The 15,615-nt window shown below is 41.7% G+C and overlaps 2 protein-coding genes across 6 annotated transcripts in view; one reads left to right on the forward strand and one right to left on the reverse strand.

Annotated features, from left to right (window-relative positions):
* The first annotated feature begins 2,191 nt into the window (after positions 1 to 2,191).
* On the forward strand, positions 2,192 to 8,029 carry LOC110991123 (uncharacterized). The gene is made up of 6 exons (XM_022256308.2): positions 2,192 to 2,773; positions 3,532 to 3,663; positions 4,480 to 4,633; positions 5,492 to 5,629; positions 5,832 to 6,537; positions 6,684 to 8,029. The coding sequence occupies exons 1-6, from the start codon at positions 2,515 to 2,517 to the stop codon at positions 7,452 to 7,454; spliced, it is 2,160 nt and encodes a 719-aa protein (XP_022112000.2). The 5' UTR covers positions 2,192 to 2,514; the 3' UTR covers positions 7,455 to 8,029.
* A 185-nt stretch (positions 8,030 to 8,214) lies between these two features.
* Positions 8,215 to 15,615, reverse strand: part of LOC110973031 (uncharacterized) — a 39,245-nt gene continuing 31,844 nt past the window's right edge. For 4 of the 5 annotated variants that reach the window (XM_022223436.2, XM_022223433.2, XM_087134484.1 and 1 more), the window contains exons 5-12: positions 15,394 to 15,514; positions 14,451 to 14,554; positions 13,986 to 14,143; positions 13,340 to 13,537; positions 12,789 to 12,919; positions 12,108 to 12,211; positions 11,484 to 11,659; positions 8,215 to 11,263 (exon numbers count right to left, since the gene is read on the reverse strand). In XM_022223436.2, the coding sequence (XP_022079128.2) occupies positions 11,236 to 11,263; positions 11,484 to 11,659; positions 12,108 to 12,211; positions 12,789 to 12,919; positions 13,340 to 13,537; positions 13,986 to 14,143; positions 14,451 to 14,554; positions 15,394 to 15,514 (1,020 nt within the window). In that variant the 3' untranslated portion in view covers positions 8,215 to 11,235. The remainder of the gene's footprint in view (positions 11,264 to 11,483; positions 11,660 to 12,107; positions 12,212 to 12,788; positions 12,920 to 13,339; positions 13,538 to 13,985; positions 14,144 to 14,450; positions 14,555 to 15,393; positions 15,515 to 15,615) is intronic. The other variant, XM_022223434.2, reaches the window with a different exon arrangement.

The raw sequence follows: 15,615 nt of genomic DNA on the forward strand, positions 1-15,615 counted from the left end.
TTTTTTAAGCGCAAAAGATCATCCAAACGGGTTTTGCTCTCCCTCAAGTCTATTTCAGCCGAGGTGAAGAATCCACATCTTCCTTGGAAACAGCCGAGGACAAGGTGCTGATTCGCCAAGTTAGAAGCGACCGCGAGCCCACATAGCATTTATCAAAATCTGCACGTGCCGCCGTTTCATTCTTTCGATGAAAAATCAACACGGTGTTGAGACACACGGTGTTGAGAAGACGGAAGAGTGGATTGATTAATCATCCGTGGCAATGGATATCTGAGAACTTCCATCACCGACCACACTGCGTTGTTTCAGTTTTAGAGTCCTTAGATTAAAGTGATGGTACACCCTTCAAAGCACGCACAGTGTGACGAAGACGCTGTATGCACTGGTCGCTGTCAACCACCATTCGCCTTCCCAGACAGTACAAACCACTGCACCGTGTGACACACACTGGATTCCGGCGACTCGCAGGAATGTGGCGGAACAGGAGAATTTTATTCCGCAGCAAAGCCATGTATTAAGCAAGATCAAAGTCCAACGTGTCAGAACTTCAAATCTAATCCACTTTGTACAGTATTACCAGCTAGTCTTTTAGAGTAATAATCAGAAGGAAGTAAATTAATAACGTGCGTTACTTTGAGGGTCTGTTATTTTTCATTTGCAGCGGGTACAATAGCGTTTTGAATGAGCGCAGAGCTAAGTAAAAGTTACGTGTATGATCATGGCCAATGAGCATGCAAGATTTTAAGATTTTTCAAGTCTACCACGTTTCCTTTTCGTGTTCACTTGTCGGTTACTTGTATCACCACTGTCCCTTCCTCGTTCCCAGATTATGAATGGGCGTGCTGGGTGTTTTCCAGGCTGGCAGACAACTTATGTAGGCCCCCCTATGAGTGAAAATAGTGTGCCGTGATCGGATGCCAAATGATCACGAGGGTCACCTGCTGCAATCAAAACTCTGAATTCTGATGAACTCCACTGCTTTCCACTGGCTCTTCTGAAAACAAGCGTTGCATTGAGCGCAATAGACATTGGCTGTTAACAAAGCTCAGCTCTGCACCAAGAAGGACGTGTTACACTGTCAGGGTGACGCCAGGTATAGCTGAGTAATGTGATCTAATATGAAGTCGTTGGCACAGCTAAGTTTGACATTAACCTAGGCTTCATCTTAAGTTACCTTAGCGACAGCCGATGTGCAAGCCTTAATTCATTTAGGGGAAATCAGTATCAAGAATTGAGAAATAAGAAGATGGGTTATGTCAATAGCAAGTTGTTGTTTTGTGAATGGTTGTTGACTTTGGTTTATATCTGTACTTTCAACGGACAAAGAAAGGTGACTGTCCATTGTCATGAATGTTATGAACAGGGGCATTATAATGAATTGAAATCTTACCTTATTCAGATGCTGAGCCATCGTATCCTCTTTTGGTAGAAACTGCTCTCTGCTGTTGATTGATAAACCAGTTGACATTTCGTGTGTTCTGCAACAGTGAGAATTTAGATTTTTCTCATTTACATTATAAAAGTAGGAGGCATGGGACTATGAAGGTCTTAGTAGTGTGATCAATATGTAGAAACGACGACAGAGGGAAAAAGGGAAAATTATACTGACAAGGGACTTGATATAAAAGATTCAGAAAACAGATCTAAAAATGCCACTATCAAAAATAATTCACTCATTGATTAGTTACTATTTTACAGGACCACAAATGACAAATATACGTTTCAGATAAAGAGAAAACAGCACATTTAATAAATTTTGGAGTGAATTTGTAAATAATGTTGCTTAACACGGACTGAACTTGGGAAACTCTACACAGAGATGCAGGCTGAAAGACAATCCAGACAGTGCACGCGCACACTGGCTGACTACAAGCCAGGAGACTAAGTCAACCAGACCACGTGAACAACTACCGTGACGAAAATTTCTAGGAATCAAAGCACTGAACCACACGTTTACTGAGGTCCAACATCAATAAATTTGACGGCTGAGTGGACGGATTATCGTTCCTGTCGTCCACACCAGAGATGCATTGTGCTTGTGCCGGAAGGATGGCACTACCTATCCTAATGATAGAGAAGAGAGATACAAAACAATTACGTCACGGCAACGTTTCTAATCGAACTGCTGTAGCTAAGCTGGTAATGGTCCAGTAGGACTTTAGCCCAGGAATAGTTGAGAAAGACATGAATAACTAGAACATCTGGACGGATGCAGAACAGCTTTCCTCAACAATCACGCTGGAGCGCTTAGAAAAATTCACTGAAAGGAAAGAAAGCACGACCCGTACAGCGTAAGGGTTTTTGTTACACCACGTGTTATTGTGTGTAGAGTTCAACATACTTGACGCCGCTGTCAGAATTTACTGTCGTTTCACGTTAACATTTGAATCCTTAAAAAGGATCTAAGTAAGAGCACATGGTGTGCCGAAAGTTACGTATAAGCCGAGCATTGAGCGCAATATATGTATACGCTTACCTCACAACAAACTTGGGACAGTCTTCAGTAAACTGAAAATGGCAGCAAAGTATGAACGACTGAAAATCATTGGGAGAGGCACCTTTGGTTTGGCTTGGCTGGCGAGATCTAGGACCAGTCAAAGGCCGTACGTTGTCAAGGAAATACACCTCGCCGGAATGACTGAGAAGGACAGGAACCAGGCGGTAAACGAAGTCGCCATCTTAGCCGGTTTGAAGCACGCCAACGTGGTACGGTATCGGGAAGCCTTTGTAGAAGAGGCGACACTGCACATTGCTATGGAGTATGCTGATAAAGGTACAAGACAAATAGGCATAAATTCAACTGGAAATCCACAAGTTTCATATACCCCCCCCAACTTGTTTGGAAAAAGTAGGCCTTATATTTTGGAGAATTTTGACGGCCTCTTCCTAGGATGAACGGCAGGAATAGCCTACCATCTCTGGCTCCTTTTAAACTTACTGGTGTTTATAACATTCGAAAATCGTGGAGGACGGATACGGTACATCTCAGTCCTTGGAGATTTATTCTGCTGTAGAGCTGTACTATAAAAAGCAAATGGAAATAAAGACTTTTTCAGCGGTGAGTTCTCTTTCCCTCAGGGGAACATCTGTTTGAACTCAAAGCCAAGCCGTCATATGTGCAATCGGAACATAAGTTGGTCAGTGGGCACCTACAACTTCTTCAACTCCAACTTTAACTTTATTTCCACATAAAAATAGAAACAATCGGAGGGTAATGTAAACAAAAATATGTGGATTCGTGGGGGGGTCTCTGTTACCAGAATTTACCTCCCAAATAGTTCATGATGCTCAACCCCCCCCCTGCGCCACAACAGCCTGAGACTGGGATGTACAGCTTTATCAGAACTGTAGTAGTTTAGATGTAGGCTACATGAAGGTGTACGTACATATCGTAGGCCTATCTTGTTTTTCAGGAGGAACAAAATTAAAACCGGGGGGGGGACGCAAGTCCCCAAGTCCCCCCCCCCGGGGGTGCGCAACTGGAGTTGGTACTAAACTTTGACAGTTTAAACAAACATTTTCCCTTAATAGGTGACTTGAATGAAATGATCCAAGCCAACCGGCAGGCCGGACAGAATTTTACAGAGGATAGTATCATGGATTGGTTTGTTCAGATCTGTTTCGCCCTGTGCTACATACACGAAAAGAAGATCCTACATCGGGGTGAGTTTGACACAGACGTGCCATCTGATGGACTGACGTTCTGCTTTGAAATTTTTGGAAATTGCAATAATTGTTGGGTTGACTCCGGCTATTTTACGTAAAAACCACTGCTTGTGGTGGTAGCAACATTATTTGCAGTTATTGCCTACCAGTAGCTAGCACTAAGTATGACGAGTTGCGACTCTAATACAAAAACAACAGGACTTATTCCACTGGTGCTAAAGAATCTCCTGCAGCTTTAAAACAGTAACATACACCTCATCCAAGTACGAAGAAAAAACTTCCCCTTTTAATTAACTGAGACAAAGGCCCAAGATGAATTTTGTGTACGGCAAAGCAATGTTTGTAAACGAAGAAGGCCTACACTTACGCTAGCACTAATCAATCATTCACGATATCTCTTGACCAGTAACAGCCTTACTTCCATGTGCCCGAGTAGATGTTAAATAATGTCATCGTGTGTCTATATGTGCTGCTCTTAAGTCCCGTAAGAGAATTGCGCATCTGCATTGCCAAGAGACAGCAAACAGGGGAAAACTCAACCTCAATCACCCTTGCTTCAAACCCTGCTACAAAAGAATGATGTAGATAATTAACTGAATGAAATCTGATAGTTTGACAACGTACAGCATGACAATCAAGTAACCGTAGATACATGTATTTTTTCCTTTGGTGGTGGAGTGTAGTCATAAAGAAGGGAGACGCAGACTTCACGGGGAGGATACTCCTTGCATTAGGACAAAAAAAAGCAAAATGCTGGTAGGAAGGCCTAACCTAATAGGTTAAATAACAATTATTTCAAAAACCATTGCCTAGATCTGAAACCACAGAACATCTTCATGACAAGTCAAGGCGTCATCAAGGTCGGTGATTTCGGCATAGCTCGAATGCTTCGAGACACCAGGGACCACGCTCGTACTGCTATAGGAACACCGTACTACATGTCGCCAGAAATATGCAAGCGAAAACCGTATCCTTAACCGTTGTCACAGAATGTACAACTCGTGGCCTTTTCTCGATGTAACCACCGGTCACCTTAAGCCTACGTTACACAGTCACGAATTCGATACACCCCATATTCTAGTCTTAGTGAAGCGCAGCAAATCGCGGACACATGCGTAACGGCATCTTTGAATCTTGCAGAACCTTGGGTGATCCTCCTAGGTCGGGAATGGTCACGAGAATTTTGAGCTTGTTCAACACTATCGTGGCGCAGTGACCCTTTTTTTAAGTGGGACAATCTCAGTGTAATCGCAATTCATTATGGCACGTTCTTGCAGCCATCGTACCATTCATGGCCTTCCATTGATAATCGTGGCTATTTTTCCAACCGTTATTATCCGTAGGAAGTTGTAATTGGGGCCCTGTATTCCCAACTCATCACGTCGATAGACACGTCCATGGTTAATTGAGGGTTTGCGGGGCCCATATCGTGACAGTGTGGCTTAGGCTTTATTTGATCCCCTTAGGCCTAATACCCAAGTCCCAGTTGAGATGCTGCTTAAGAATTTTGTTACATCGGGCCAACAGTTATGTGGATTGGGAGTTTCAGCCTCAACCTGATAGTAAGAGTCTACTATTCACTAAGATTTTTTTTATCCTTCTGCTGGTAAAAGTAGAACCATTGCTTTCGCAATATTTACAAGAACCGATTCATAAGACAGTTTTTGTCTTTAACAGAGGATCAATCATTTTGTGACGTTTCTAAAGAGGTGCTAGTTACTCATTGACGATCATTGACGTCTCGGCGGTAATTAAGGGAGGCTGTTTCGCAAGAATGGTTCCAAAAGTGCCCTGCATTGTGACTTCTTAACTCTCTGTATGCCAGATATAATCAGAAGAGCGACATGTGGGCGGCTGGATGCGTCCTTTATGAGATGACAGCTTTGGCTCATCCCTTTGAGGCCTCCGACTTCTCCTCACTGGTTTTAAATATCATGAGAGGGCGCTACAAGGCAATACCGAGGTATGCTTTGTCACACCTTAATTTAGATTCAGCAAGTTCTGAGTTTTCTTGGAAGCACTGATTCTAGATGCCGGAGGCTTGAAGAGAAGATACCTTTTCACAGGATCTTCTCCTGGTAGCCAAGATGCATGCAGCAGTGTGTTTTTCGAATATGTAGTATAGTTATATCGTGCACTAATTTGTTTTTCGTTTTACCTTACAGGCACTATGGACCACTGCTGGAGGATATGATCTCCGTGTTGCTACGAGGCGAGCCTGAGCGCCGACCGTCTGCTGATCAAGTCTTGTCTACTCCTGGCATCAGGGGTTACGTGCTAGCGTACACTAACCGGTGCAGGAAGCAGTGTTCCTCACCTCGGACAATCAGCGATGAGAAAGGGAGTCATAGCTTAAAGTACAGGGAAGAAAATGTCAGAGTTGCGCGTGGATCAGTTCCAAGTAGCGCAAGGGCGATTCAACAGGATGTACTGCAGACAGCTAGAAGACACTCCGTCGCGTCGGTTATGGGCAAACGAATCTGTGGCGTCTCGACGTGTTCACAATCCACCAGCAAACAGCGGCATCTCTCGGTTAGAGATCACTTGAATGATGGCGAACTCACTCCAGGTGAAATTGTTCCGAGGGTTCGAAAAGAAACAACTTGTAACGTTAGTGAAGCTGGAAACTGTAAACCACATGCACCAAACACCGAAGGACGTTGTCGAGATTCCAGCACTGGTAGGACGTCCAACAAGGTGAACCCCTCCAATGTAAATCCAGACCATTATAGGCCTAGTCAGGATTCAACTGATTTTACGCTTTGGAAACAAAGAAGCATGTCAACAAATGCCGCAGATAAGATAGATGCCCAGAAATCAGATCGAGAAACATCTTATACGAAGAGAAAAAGCTCTGTACACGCAAAAACGGTAAGCTCTACCTTTTCCGATGGATTTCCTTAAAAAGCATTTTACTCCTTATGTGTATACATGCAGCGCTCTGTTAACTTAAAATTGTCATTCAACTCGGTGAAACATTTTTGTGAGCCTACACAATTTTCCATTTGATTTTTCAGGCAAAATGCGAAGTAGTAATAAGTAAGGGAATCCCAGATGGTCTCGAAGGGAAAGCTCCGATTGTGAACCTCGTTGGTGTGAACTATAATGGAGAAAACGCCGTGACGAAAAGATCGCTAATGAAGTCGACATACGTCTTGGAAAGCCCGTCCTTGACCGGCGTCATTTGTCAAAACCCTCCTAGTGTCATTCCCGTCGATGTTCCTGAAGTCTCTGAGAGGTGTGACGAAAGCACACAAAATTCTTCAGATTCTGGAAGCACTCCCAGTTCTGATAATCTTTGTGACAATCCGAGTCATTGGGTGGATTCCGGGCTTTGTTGCACAGTGCGAGAGAGAAAAACTGCCAGACGCGAGTCGCGTAACGGCGAAGCCATCCGTCTGCATGAGAGCAGAAACGATGGACTTCTTCCATGCGGAGTCAACAGTCACGAGCAGGATGGAGACATGTTAGCGGACGTAAACGAATGCCTCGTCCGCTGTAGAGTGTTTGTTGGGGATTCAGCGCGAGAGGTTCGCGGGAAAGTGGAAACGCTTCGCATCTACCTTGAGGAGAAAATCGGGGTTCAGTTGTCTGCGGCGTGCCTGGACTTTATTAGATCCGTGTCAGGTGGAAAACTTAACCACATCGTACCGGATGAGATCATACTGAAGAATATGGAGAGAGTGCTTGGCAAGGACAAGATGCTCTTCCTACCCGCTATACTACAGTTGCATAATTTGGAGCAAAGCTGTGACAAGGACAGCTCACCGAGAGATAATTTTTGGTGACACCGCTGAAATTACAAACGCTGATTGGTTGCTTGAAATATGCCAACTCCCATGAAAGCCTCTTTGATCTTCCTGTCATATGGGCATATTACAATATGACACACTGACGCACAATACCAATCAAAAATGGTGGCTGGGGATTTTCAGTTGAAATCTTTCAATTTTTTATCAAACCCTTAACAGCATTGGTTTCCTTCTAGCTGTACTCGAGCATTCAGAGTTTGTATCGTAACCAGTTTGAATTACTTGTTTCTGTCATGCATGTATGAGGTTATATAAAAATTACAATTGTCCATACGCTTGAATCATACAGTTGTAACAAAGCTTATAAAAATTGATATGCATTTCTTTATGTCATCCAAATGCCTGTTCTTCAGATCTCGTGAAGTATTTTACTGTATTTATGATTAGGTGCAATAAAAAGAAGTTCTAAAGATCTGAAATGTATTTGTCTTTTACAAAATAATTATTTACCTTTGTCAGAGTTTTATGCTCTGTGCTAGAAAATTTTTAAATTTAAAATTTCAAAAATTATTTTTAGTTTTTGGTGTGAATTAAATTATTTAAAGAATGAAGATCTTCCCATTCCTCTTTGTCATTTGCGTCTCGTGTAGTGTCCGGGTGGAGTTCGTCGTTTATGGCATATTTAGATTTCATCATGCCAAGAATGTCTCGGGGGGGAAATCGAGGGACCACGCGGGCATTTTGTTAAGGCTTCCACATCGAATGCCAGTGGCCAACTAGTGTTGAGTCTGAGACAGAACATTCCAAAAGCTTGGCGGAATTTATTTCCAAACACGGTTAACCATTCTGGTAAATTTCTCCCTTGTTCTGATAGATGGACTTTTTATCATCTTAGGGAATAAAGGGGGAGAGTAGCAACTCTAAACGGCTATTTACTTTGCTCTTGAAACACAATGACAACCACATATACCAAGGAAATTCACATGTAAATTGCTCGTGTACCTCTGTAGTATATTAAAGATCTGGAAAATATACAGTACATGTATATTTGAAGAATCATCCATTACATTACGTTCTTTGTTGCATATTCATGACCAAAGGAGAACGTCGCCAAATAGAGTTTTTGTACCCAACAAATATATACACAAATGGGCACTATTCCACATGATTTGTTTGTATTTCTGACGTGTTATTCACGTCTTTAATAAAGAAATGTCACTGGATACGCATTCCAATAACATTTTACTTTTGAGAAATTACACTTTTTCCAAATATACACAAAGTATTCGAACTGTTCCAAAGGCCATAGCTCTTCTGAATAAAGCAGAAACATATTTACAAAAAAATACTTTTGTTAGGTGTAAATATGAATATCAAAAAGTACATAGCAAAATATTACAATTTTCTAAAAACAAATGCAGGTTGAATTTCAGAGAACAAAAATGCAAGCAGATAGGTTCATTTGTGATAGCCTGGAAATAACCGACCAATTCAAAGAAAGTTGAAGAACCCCTTGTTTCAGAACTGACAGACACTGATTTACCAAACTTCGACTTAAAAGAAAATGTCTTCCTAAACGGGAAGCGTATTTTTCAGACTGTACTGACAGCAGCACTTGAAACCCACGGCACATGATCAGCTCGGAGTCGATGTTTCTTCTCAATGAAACGGATGATTAGAAAAGCAGACAAAAAGTTTCCAATTAACTGAATCGTGGCATTAAACCAGTAAAAAAAAGTTACTGAGCAAACCGAGTACCTGAGCCGTTTGAACTTATATTTCATTTCACCTGAGTCATTGTTTCGGTTGCATATTTCCAAGGTAACAAGGCAATGGATAAGAGATTTGTTGATCCGATGGAATAGCATTTAACCCACGACTGCGGAAGTAATTCACGACACAACGTAAGGCTTGAAACAGCTTTATAATTGTATACAGAAAGTTACTGGAAGTAGTAAGGCAAGAGATGGTCAAAAGAATGAAATCAACTATTTGTACATTTACAGAGTAACATTAAATAAACAGCCCTTAGATTCTACACATACAGTTTGTGGTGCAACATAAAGAAATCTGGATTTTGGAAAACATGATTATTGTTTCAGGAAACAAAAAAAAAGTGACATTTTAATTCTTTAGAGTAATGGAGTCATTCTTCGCAAGAAAAAGACAGAAGCTAACAACCTCTCCCCACAAAACTTTTTTTTGTAAAAAAAAATCGAGCAAGTGTTCAAGAATGTTGCAAATGTGGTTCATTCTGCTGCAAGCAATTATGCCGATAAAGAATTCTATATCATCCCTAGACACTTTATTCAGTAATGCAAGAGGCACCTTAAGCTTTAGGTTTCTGATACATGAATCTCATGGAAAATACAACTGAGTGTACGGCAGCCAGATGCTGATAAAATACTGCAAAAAGCCCATCTTCAATATTAAGCACTTGGTTATGAGACCTGAGAGTCTTCTGTAGAAGTTTACCATCAGTTGATGACTATTCCCATCTCCCCCCAAAAAAACAAAAACAAAAAACACACACATCCAAGTGTGTATTTTCCTGCAACTGGGGACCCCTTATTGTTCCTCTTTTGTTCGTACTTTAACTTTTTCAGAAGACCACCCATATGTTTTGTACACAGTTGTCAATCGGGGACCCTCTGTCAATCGGGGACCTTATTGTCCTCTATTGTTCAGGGTCCCCAATTGAATGCAGAAACAAACTCACACACACAAAACATGTACGATGACCCCAAAAGTGCAGCAGGGAAGACAATTAAGCAGATTTTCCTTTAAGGAAATGCACACACTAATCAAAACAAACACAAGGATGGCAAATAACTTTGTCGAAATATACAGAGGTGAATGTGTACAGTTAAAGTAGGTACAACGGTACCCTGTCAAAAAGAACAACCATCTCAAGAACAGGCTCATACATTATTACGTTATATTTGCCTCTAGGAGATAAGACGATGGCGATGCATGGAGAGGCTGCCATCAACCACAGACCAGCTGGAAAAAATCCCATTGAAAAACACTGAAAAGAAAAGGTTTCACAGTTCCTGTTTGATCTGACAATGATACTTCGGGAATGGTTTTAACCTGCTGTGCCATTTAAAAGCACAATTTTTGTACGACAATAGTATGAGCCCGAACTTGAAATTGTTGATGTGAAAATGTGCAGAGTTTGTGACCCAAAGAAAAAAGGCCACCAGTCAAAATAAATGATTGTGACAACAAAATTAAAGTGCATGCAAAGTGATCAAATGATGAAGAAACAACAATCACAGCCAAAACAATAAAAGAAATTTTCAAAAAGACGTATGTCAAAAGAGGCAGATATTGGAATGACTTCAATTGAACACAAGATTTTTTAAATAAAACATGCTTTCTGATATATTCAAAGATGGTCTGACAGTCAGACCTTGGCAGGAAGCAAAACAAGATTTTTCTTTTAAACTGAGAACTGTTAGCACTATTTTCATAGGAATACAGATTTAAAAAAATGGAATTGCCATCAATTTATGAAGTTAAAGTTGGAGAAATGAACATTCAATATCTACAAACCACTCATTTTTAATTCTCCAATTTGTTTTTTATCGTAATACATGTAAGTGCAATTTTGGTGCATTCAGGAAGCACGCACACTGGACCAAACTGAAGACACTTTGAAACCTGCCTTTTTGACTACATTTTTGACGTACACTGCCAACTGCTGACTTTAAGACACTTCATGAGAATGTTTAGAAAATTGTTAGAGCTGTCTGCATTGGACAATTTGAAGCATCAGGAGTTGTGACATGTTGAGTTTGTTCTTGGCCAAGCATCATGTGACTGACGGAGTTGGAAGAACTCTGTCGAGAGAGAGCAAGAAGAGAAGAAAAAAATCATGTTCACTTCTTGTCAGATGTATGTTGCACAAAGTGTGACATTTCCACATTCAAAAGATAAGGCTGCATCTGCATTGGCTGTGGCTTACTGCAGCACACTGGTCAACAGGTGAATCCTAGCCACTGGCTTCCATCAGTATGCGCCCTTACTGCCAACTATGGCAGAAACTCAAACTGAACTTACCTATTCTGTTTGAGACTGGTGCTATCGGCTGATAGGAGTCTCTTCCCTGATGATGTGTGGCTCCCTGACTTGTTATGCTTCACCTCTACTGCATGGCTCCTCGGCGGGTGTTTGAGGCTGTGATTGGCCGACCCATGGCGACGGCTTGGGTCCACCGTCTTCGGTCTCTTCACAGGCTGGAAGGAAAAATGGCACAAAAACAACGCATTCAAAGCTCCACGCTACTACAAGACATGGCAGCTATAATGTGGTGACAATGTCCATTTGGTTGGGGCACACCATGCTTGCTGCAAGCCATGCTGTGTGAGCATGACCAATTTGGGTTGAAATGTACAGTCTTTGCATATGGGCCAGGTAACCAGTTGAAGCAGTCCACCAATCCAGCTCCTCTCTTCTTCGCAGGTAATGAGGGTTACTGGTTACTTGACAACAAGCGTACTTCAATTCATTTTTGGGGGGGGGTAATAAAATGGAAAAAATGAGGGTTCTTGTCAGATAATGATGAATCAAATATTCTCTCTACACAACTGCAGGCCAACTTCATGGTGTAAGCCTGATTATTTGCTCAGAAAGCTGTCCAGGTAAACACTGAACTCAAGCATCTCAAGACAAAGCGGGCCTCACCTTCTTGATGATCGCAGCAATGTCCTGAACTGGCACAAAGAGCCCGTGATTACGATGACACCAGAAGTATCGCTTTCCATGAGTGAAGCCATCATGGCGACCAACTGTAAACAAAAGAAAGTCAGGAAAAAAAAGTAGGAAAGGCATGTAGATGTAACCTTAATCTGCACATAACAAAAGCAAAATTAGTACAACTGAACACACTATTTCAGTTGCGGCTCAGCCAAACGGCAGATTTGAACAGGCGCTCAATAATGAACTTCACGTAAGAACTAACATGTTTTAACTACAGTCTTGTAGGCAAGCACCATCAGAAGTCCCCGCAGGTTCATCACAAGTCATACAGTCACAAATCACATCCCAAGTTATTCACAACTGCAATAAAAGCATTCTATTAATTCTGTTTATCCTGTTCGAAGAAAGTCTTTGAATTCAACTGACCATAGACATTCGGCAAAATGTCAAGCAACCCGTCAAGGTGCTGTTTATTGGGCGGCCATAAAATGTACCAGTAGTACAGAACAACCCTGAAGCATAGGTTATTACATATGAAGAAATTTCACGTGTGGTGAAGATGGCATTGGTGACATCTCTCAATAGTGTTTTGTTTGTGGTGACTGTTTTTTTCCCCTGGTACACGTCGTCTCTTTCTTTGCTTTCTGAAGTCCCTGGTGCTCATACCTGGTGCGTCGAGCTCCAAGCCCACGTACACTGCCTGAGGTGAGTTGGCATTGTCCAGATGGCCTATGTACCGGATCAAACCTGTCCTGTCACCTTTTGTAGCCACATGATCATCAAGATGAATTGTAAAACTGGAGGTTGGTTGGAAAAAGTACGAACAGAATGACAGCATGAACAATGAACAGCACAGAAAGCACATGTATATTTGTTTAGGCGGAAAGTGACAGTAACATTCTCAACTATTTATGGATATAAAGTAGGACTTTGTCATTTTTGCTCGACATTTGAGAAACGTTTGAAATTTCACGTATTTGAGAAAAGTATATGGTGTTCATCTCTCACTTATAATTCGAAAAAAGGCCTGCAATTAGGCAAGAGAACGAGGTTTTGTGAAAAGGAATGTTTCCTTTTTACATATATATTTACAAGAAGAAAAACAGAACAGAAACACAAAGTGCCCCTGAAGGGGTATGAACTTCCAACCAAAGTGTGGAACAGTGAATATTTATCATACACGGTGGACAATGAAGAATGAGACGATGATCACTGACCTGTGGTTAAGTCCCCTCATCATGGTGTACCCCTGAGATGGCAGAGCCTGCCTGGCGCCCTCCTGCTGCAGCTTCTGGCAAGGTGTGCACAGACAGCCAGCGAGGAAGTGAGGCGAGGGTGGATGCGGGGGTGACTGGGTGCGTGGCTGAGATGGTGGGTGGGGGCTGACTGATGTTGGAACACTTGATGAAGCTAAGCTGTAGCAACGTGAAAAGAAGAAGCAGCAGTTAATATGCGTAGAAGCAGTTTTTGCAGTTACCCATAATGTCGGAATGTGCCAAACGTTGGCTTACATCATTTCACTAAAATTCACTCCTAGAACTTGTCCATTGACAGTTCCAGTCTCACACAGTGATCAAGTATCACAGCTATCTTGTATGACAATAAATCTATGATTAAATGTCAACATGACTCCCATTATCAAAATCAAAGAATTAAAAATTCTTAAATTCTAATTTTAAAAAGTCGCAAAACACATCCACACATCCAACTACATATAATGCAGTAATGAGAGTAATGAGTAATTAAGCCACTGAGAGTTGTTTTTTTTTTTTTTGAAGAAGAAAATGCCTGAATGTCCTTCTACCAAGCACTCAACAAATTTTAACAAACTGCCCTAGATCAATTTCAACTTGTAAGACTCACCTGGCTTTAGGGTTGCTATGACGGCGAAGGTGCTCGGTGGGGCTTAGTGCTGGCAGGTTTATACAGTTCTCTGATTGGTTGTCAGTGATGTCTTTTGAAGCATCTAACCAACTGCCATGCAGCTCATTTTCTATTCGCAAATCACAAATTTTACTCTGCTGGAAATTGAAGACCAAAAAATTAAAAAAAACAATTTAATGTGTCTTACTGTTGCTTAGAAAAGTTAAAATACAAACATATAAAATTTCCAAGATGATTACTGGGGAGCATTTATAGGTTAATGTATACACCACAACTTCACAGCAAGACTAAGTAGGAGACAATGACAATTGTTTCAGGCCAGCTTGACGAAGTCTGACAAGCAGCGTCCAAGAGAAAATCTGGGCGGAATTCCACCTGATGCATGATTCAGAATTTCAAGTCCAGAGTCACTGAATCGTCATAGAGCTGACTTAATGCACAAACCTCCTCATGAAGCGCCTCACTGATGCACAGCTGATTCCTGAGGTCAATGACCTCCTGCCTGGCTTTGTGGAGGTCCTCTTCCAGTCTCGTTCTTTCATTACAGACTGCAGAATGCATGCGAAAAACATTCACTGATGAAACGAACAATTTTTGAATATCAATCGGTTCAACAGCATCAGGGTGCAGACCACTAATTCAAGTGAGAATTTCTGGCCAGCTCATTAGCATTAAAAGTGCCCCCACACTATCTTTTGAAAAAGGAGATTGATTGGCCCCCAAAATGGTGAGATTGTGTAAATCGTTACCAGGACCATTATATTTCCATGTCAAATAGGAAAGGTCAGGTGTAACAGGGACATGAAAATGTCACACTTTTGGATCCCTAATTTCTGGAATTACCCATATACAGACAAATTTCGTGAGATCCTGCAATCCAGGCTGTTGATTGGTTGACAACTGTTTATGAGGTAGACCAAGTGTCGTAGTCATGTCCATCACACACTTGTCCCTTTACAAGTCCCTTCACCACGTTCACAAGACAAGTCACAAGTAACAGACTGAACAATGACAAAAGAATGCTTTTATCGAAGTTCACTGAATAGCTTGTGACTCGGCTTCAGACTGAATGACTTGTGATGGCTTTGCAGGGACTTGTGGGGGACTCGGACTTGCGGGGACTTGTGGGGACTTGACCACAATGCTGACCTCCACTGATAGGTTCCAATCTGGAGGTGAAGATACATGTCTTGCATACCTGATCACCAAACAACACTTACTATTAAAAGCGAACACCTTTCTTCGTGGACTAGCAATTTGGTGGTCACAGGTTTGAACTGTATTTGAGTCAATCTTCTCAGATGATCCGTGTATCTACGTGACATACCTAGTGATTCTATGGTCAGACACAGCACACACTGCACAGTGCTCTTGCACAACGTCTTACCTTCATGGTACTTCCTCTCTAACTCCTGCTTCTCTTCAGAAAGACTTGAGCACTGGACCTCTCGGGAGAAGGTATCAACATTTTTTCGGACAGTCAGTATGTCCTCGAACACATGATCATCCTGTTGGACAAGAAAACAGGTATTCCAGTCATCCATGCCAAATTTCCTTCCAATTTTCCAAAACATCTACAGTTCCTCACAAGATTAATCTCGGCTGGTGT

This window comes from Acanthaster planci, linkage group LG03 (genome assembly GCF_054643075.1).
Source record: "Acanthaster planci isolate LZ-2023a linkage group LG03, COTS_SCS, whole genome shotgun sequence".
Taxonomy (NCBI): domain Eukaryota; kingdom Metazoa; phylum Echinodermata; class Asteroidea; order Valvatida; family Acanthasteridae; genus Acanthaster; species Acanthaster planci.

What these genes read in the sequence shown, in the direction of transcription:
- LOC110991123 (XM_022256308.2), top strand. Translation starts at nt 2,515, where the DNA reads ATGGCAGCAAAGTATGAACGACTGAAAATCATTGGGAGAGGCACCTTT. An exon ending in TATGGAGTATGCTGATAAAG is followed by an intron (nt 2,774 to 3,531) that starts GTACAAGACAAA and finishes TTCCCTTAATAG; the next exon opens with GTGACTTGAATGAAATGATC. An exon ending in GAAATATGCAAGCGAAAACC is followed by an intron (nt 4,634 to 5,491) that starts GTATCCTTAACC and finishes TCTGTATGCCAG; the next exon opens with ATATAATCAGAAGAGCGACA.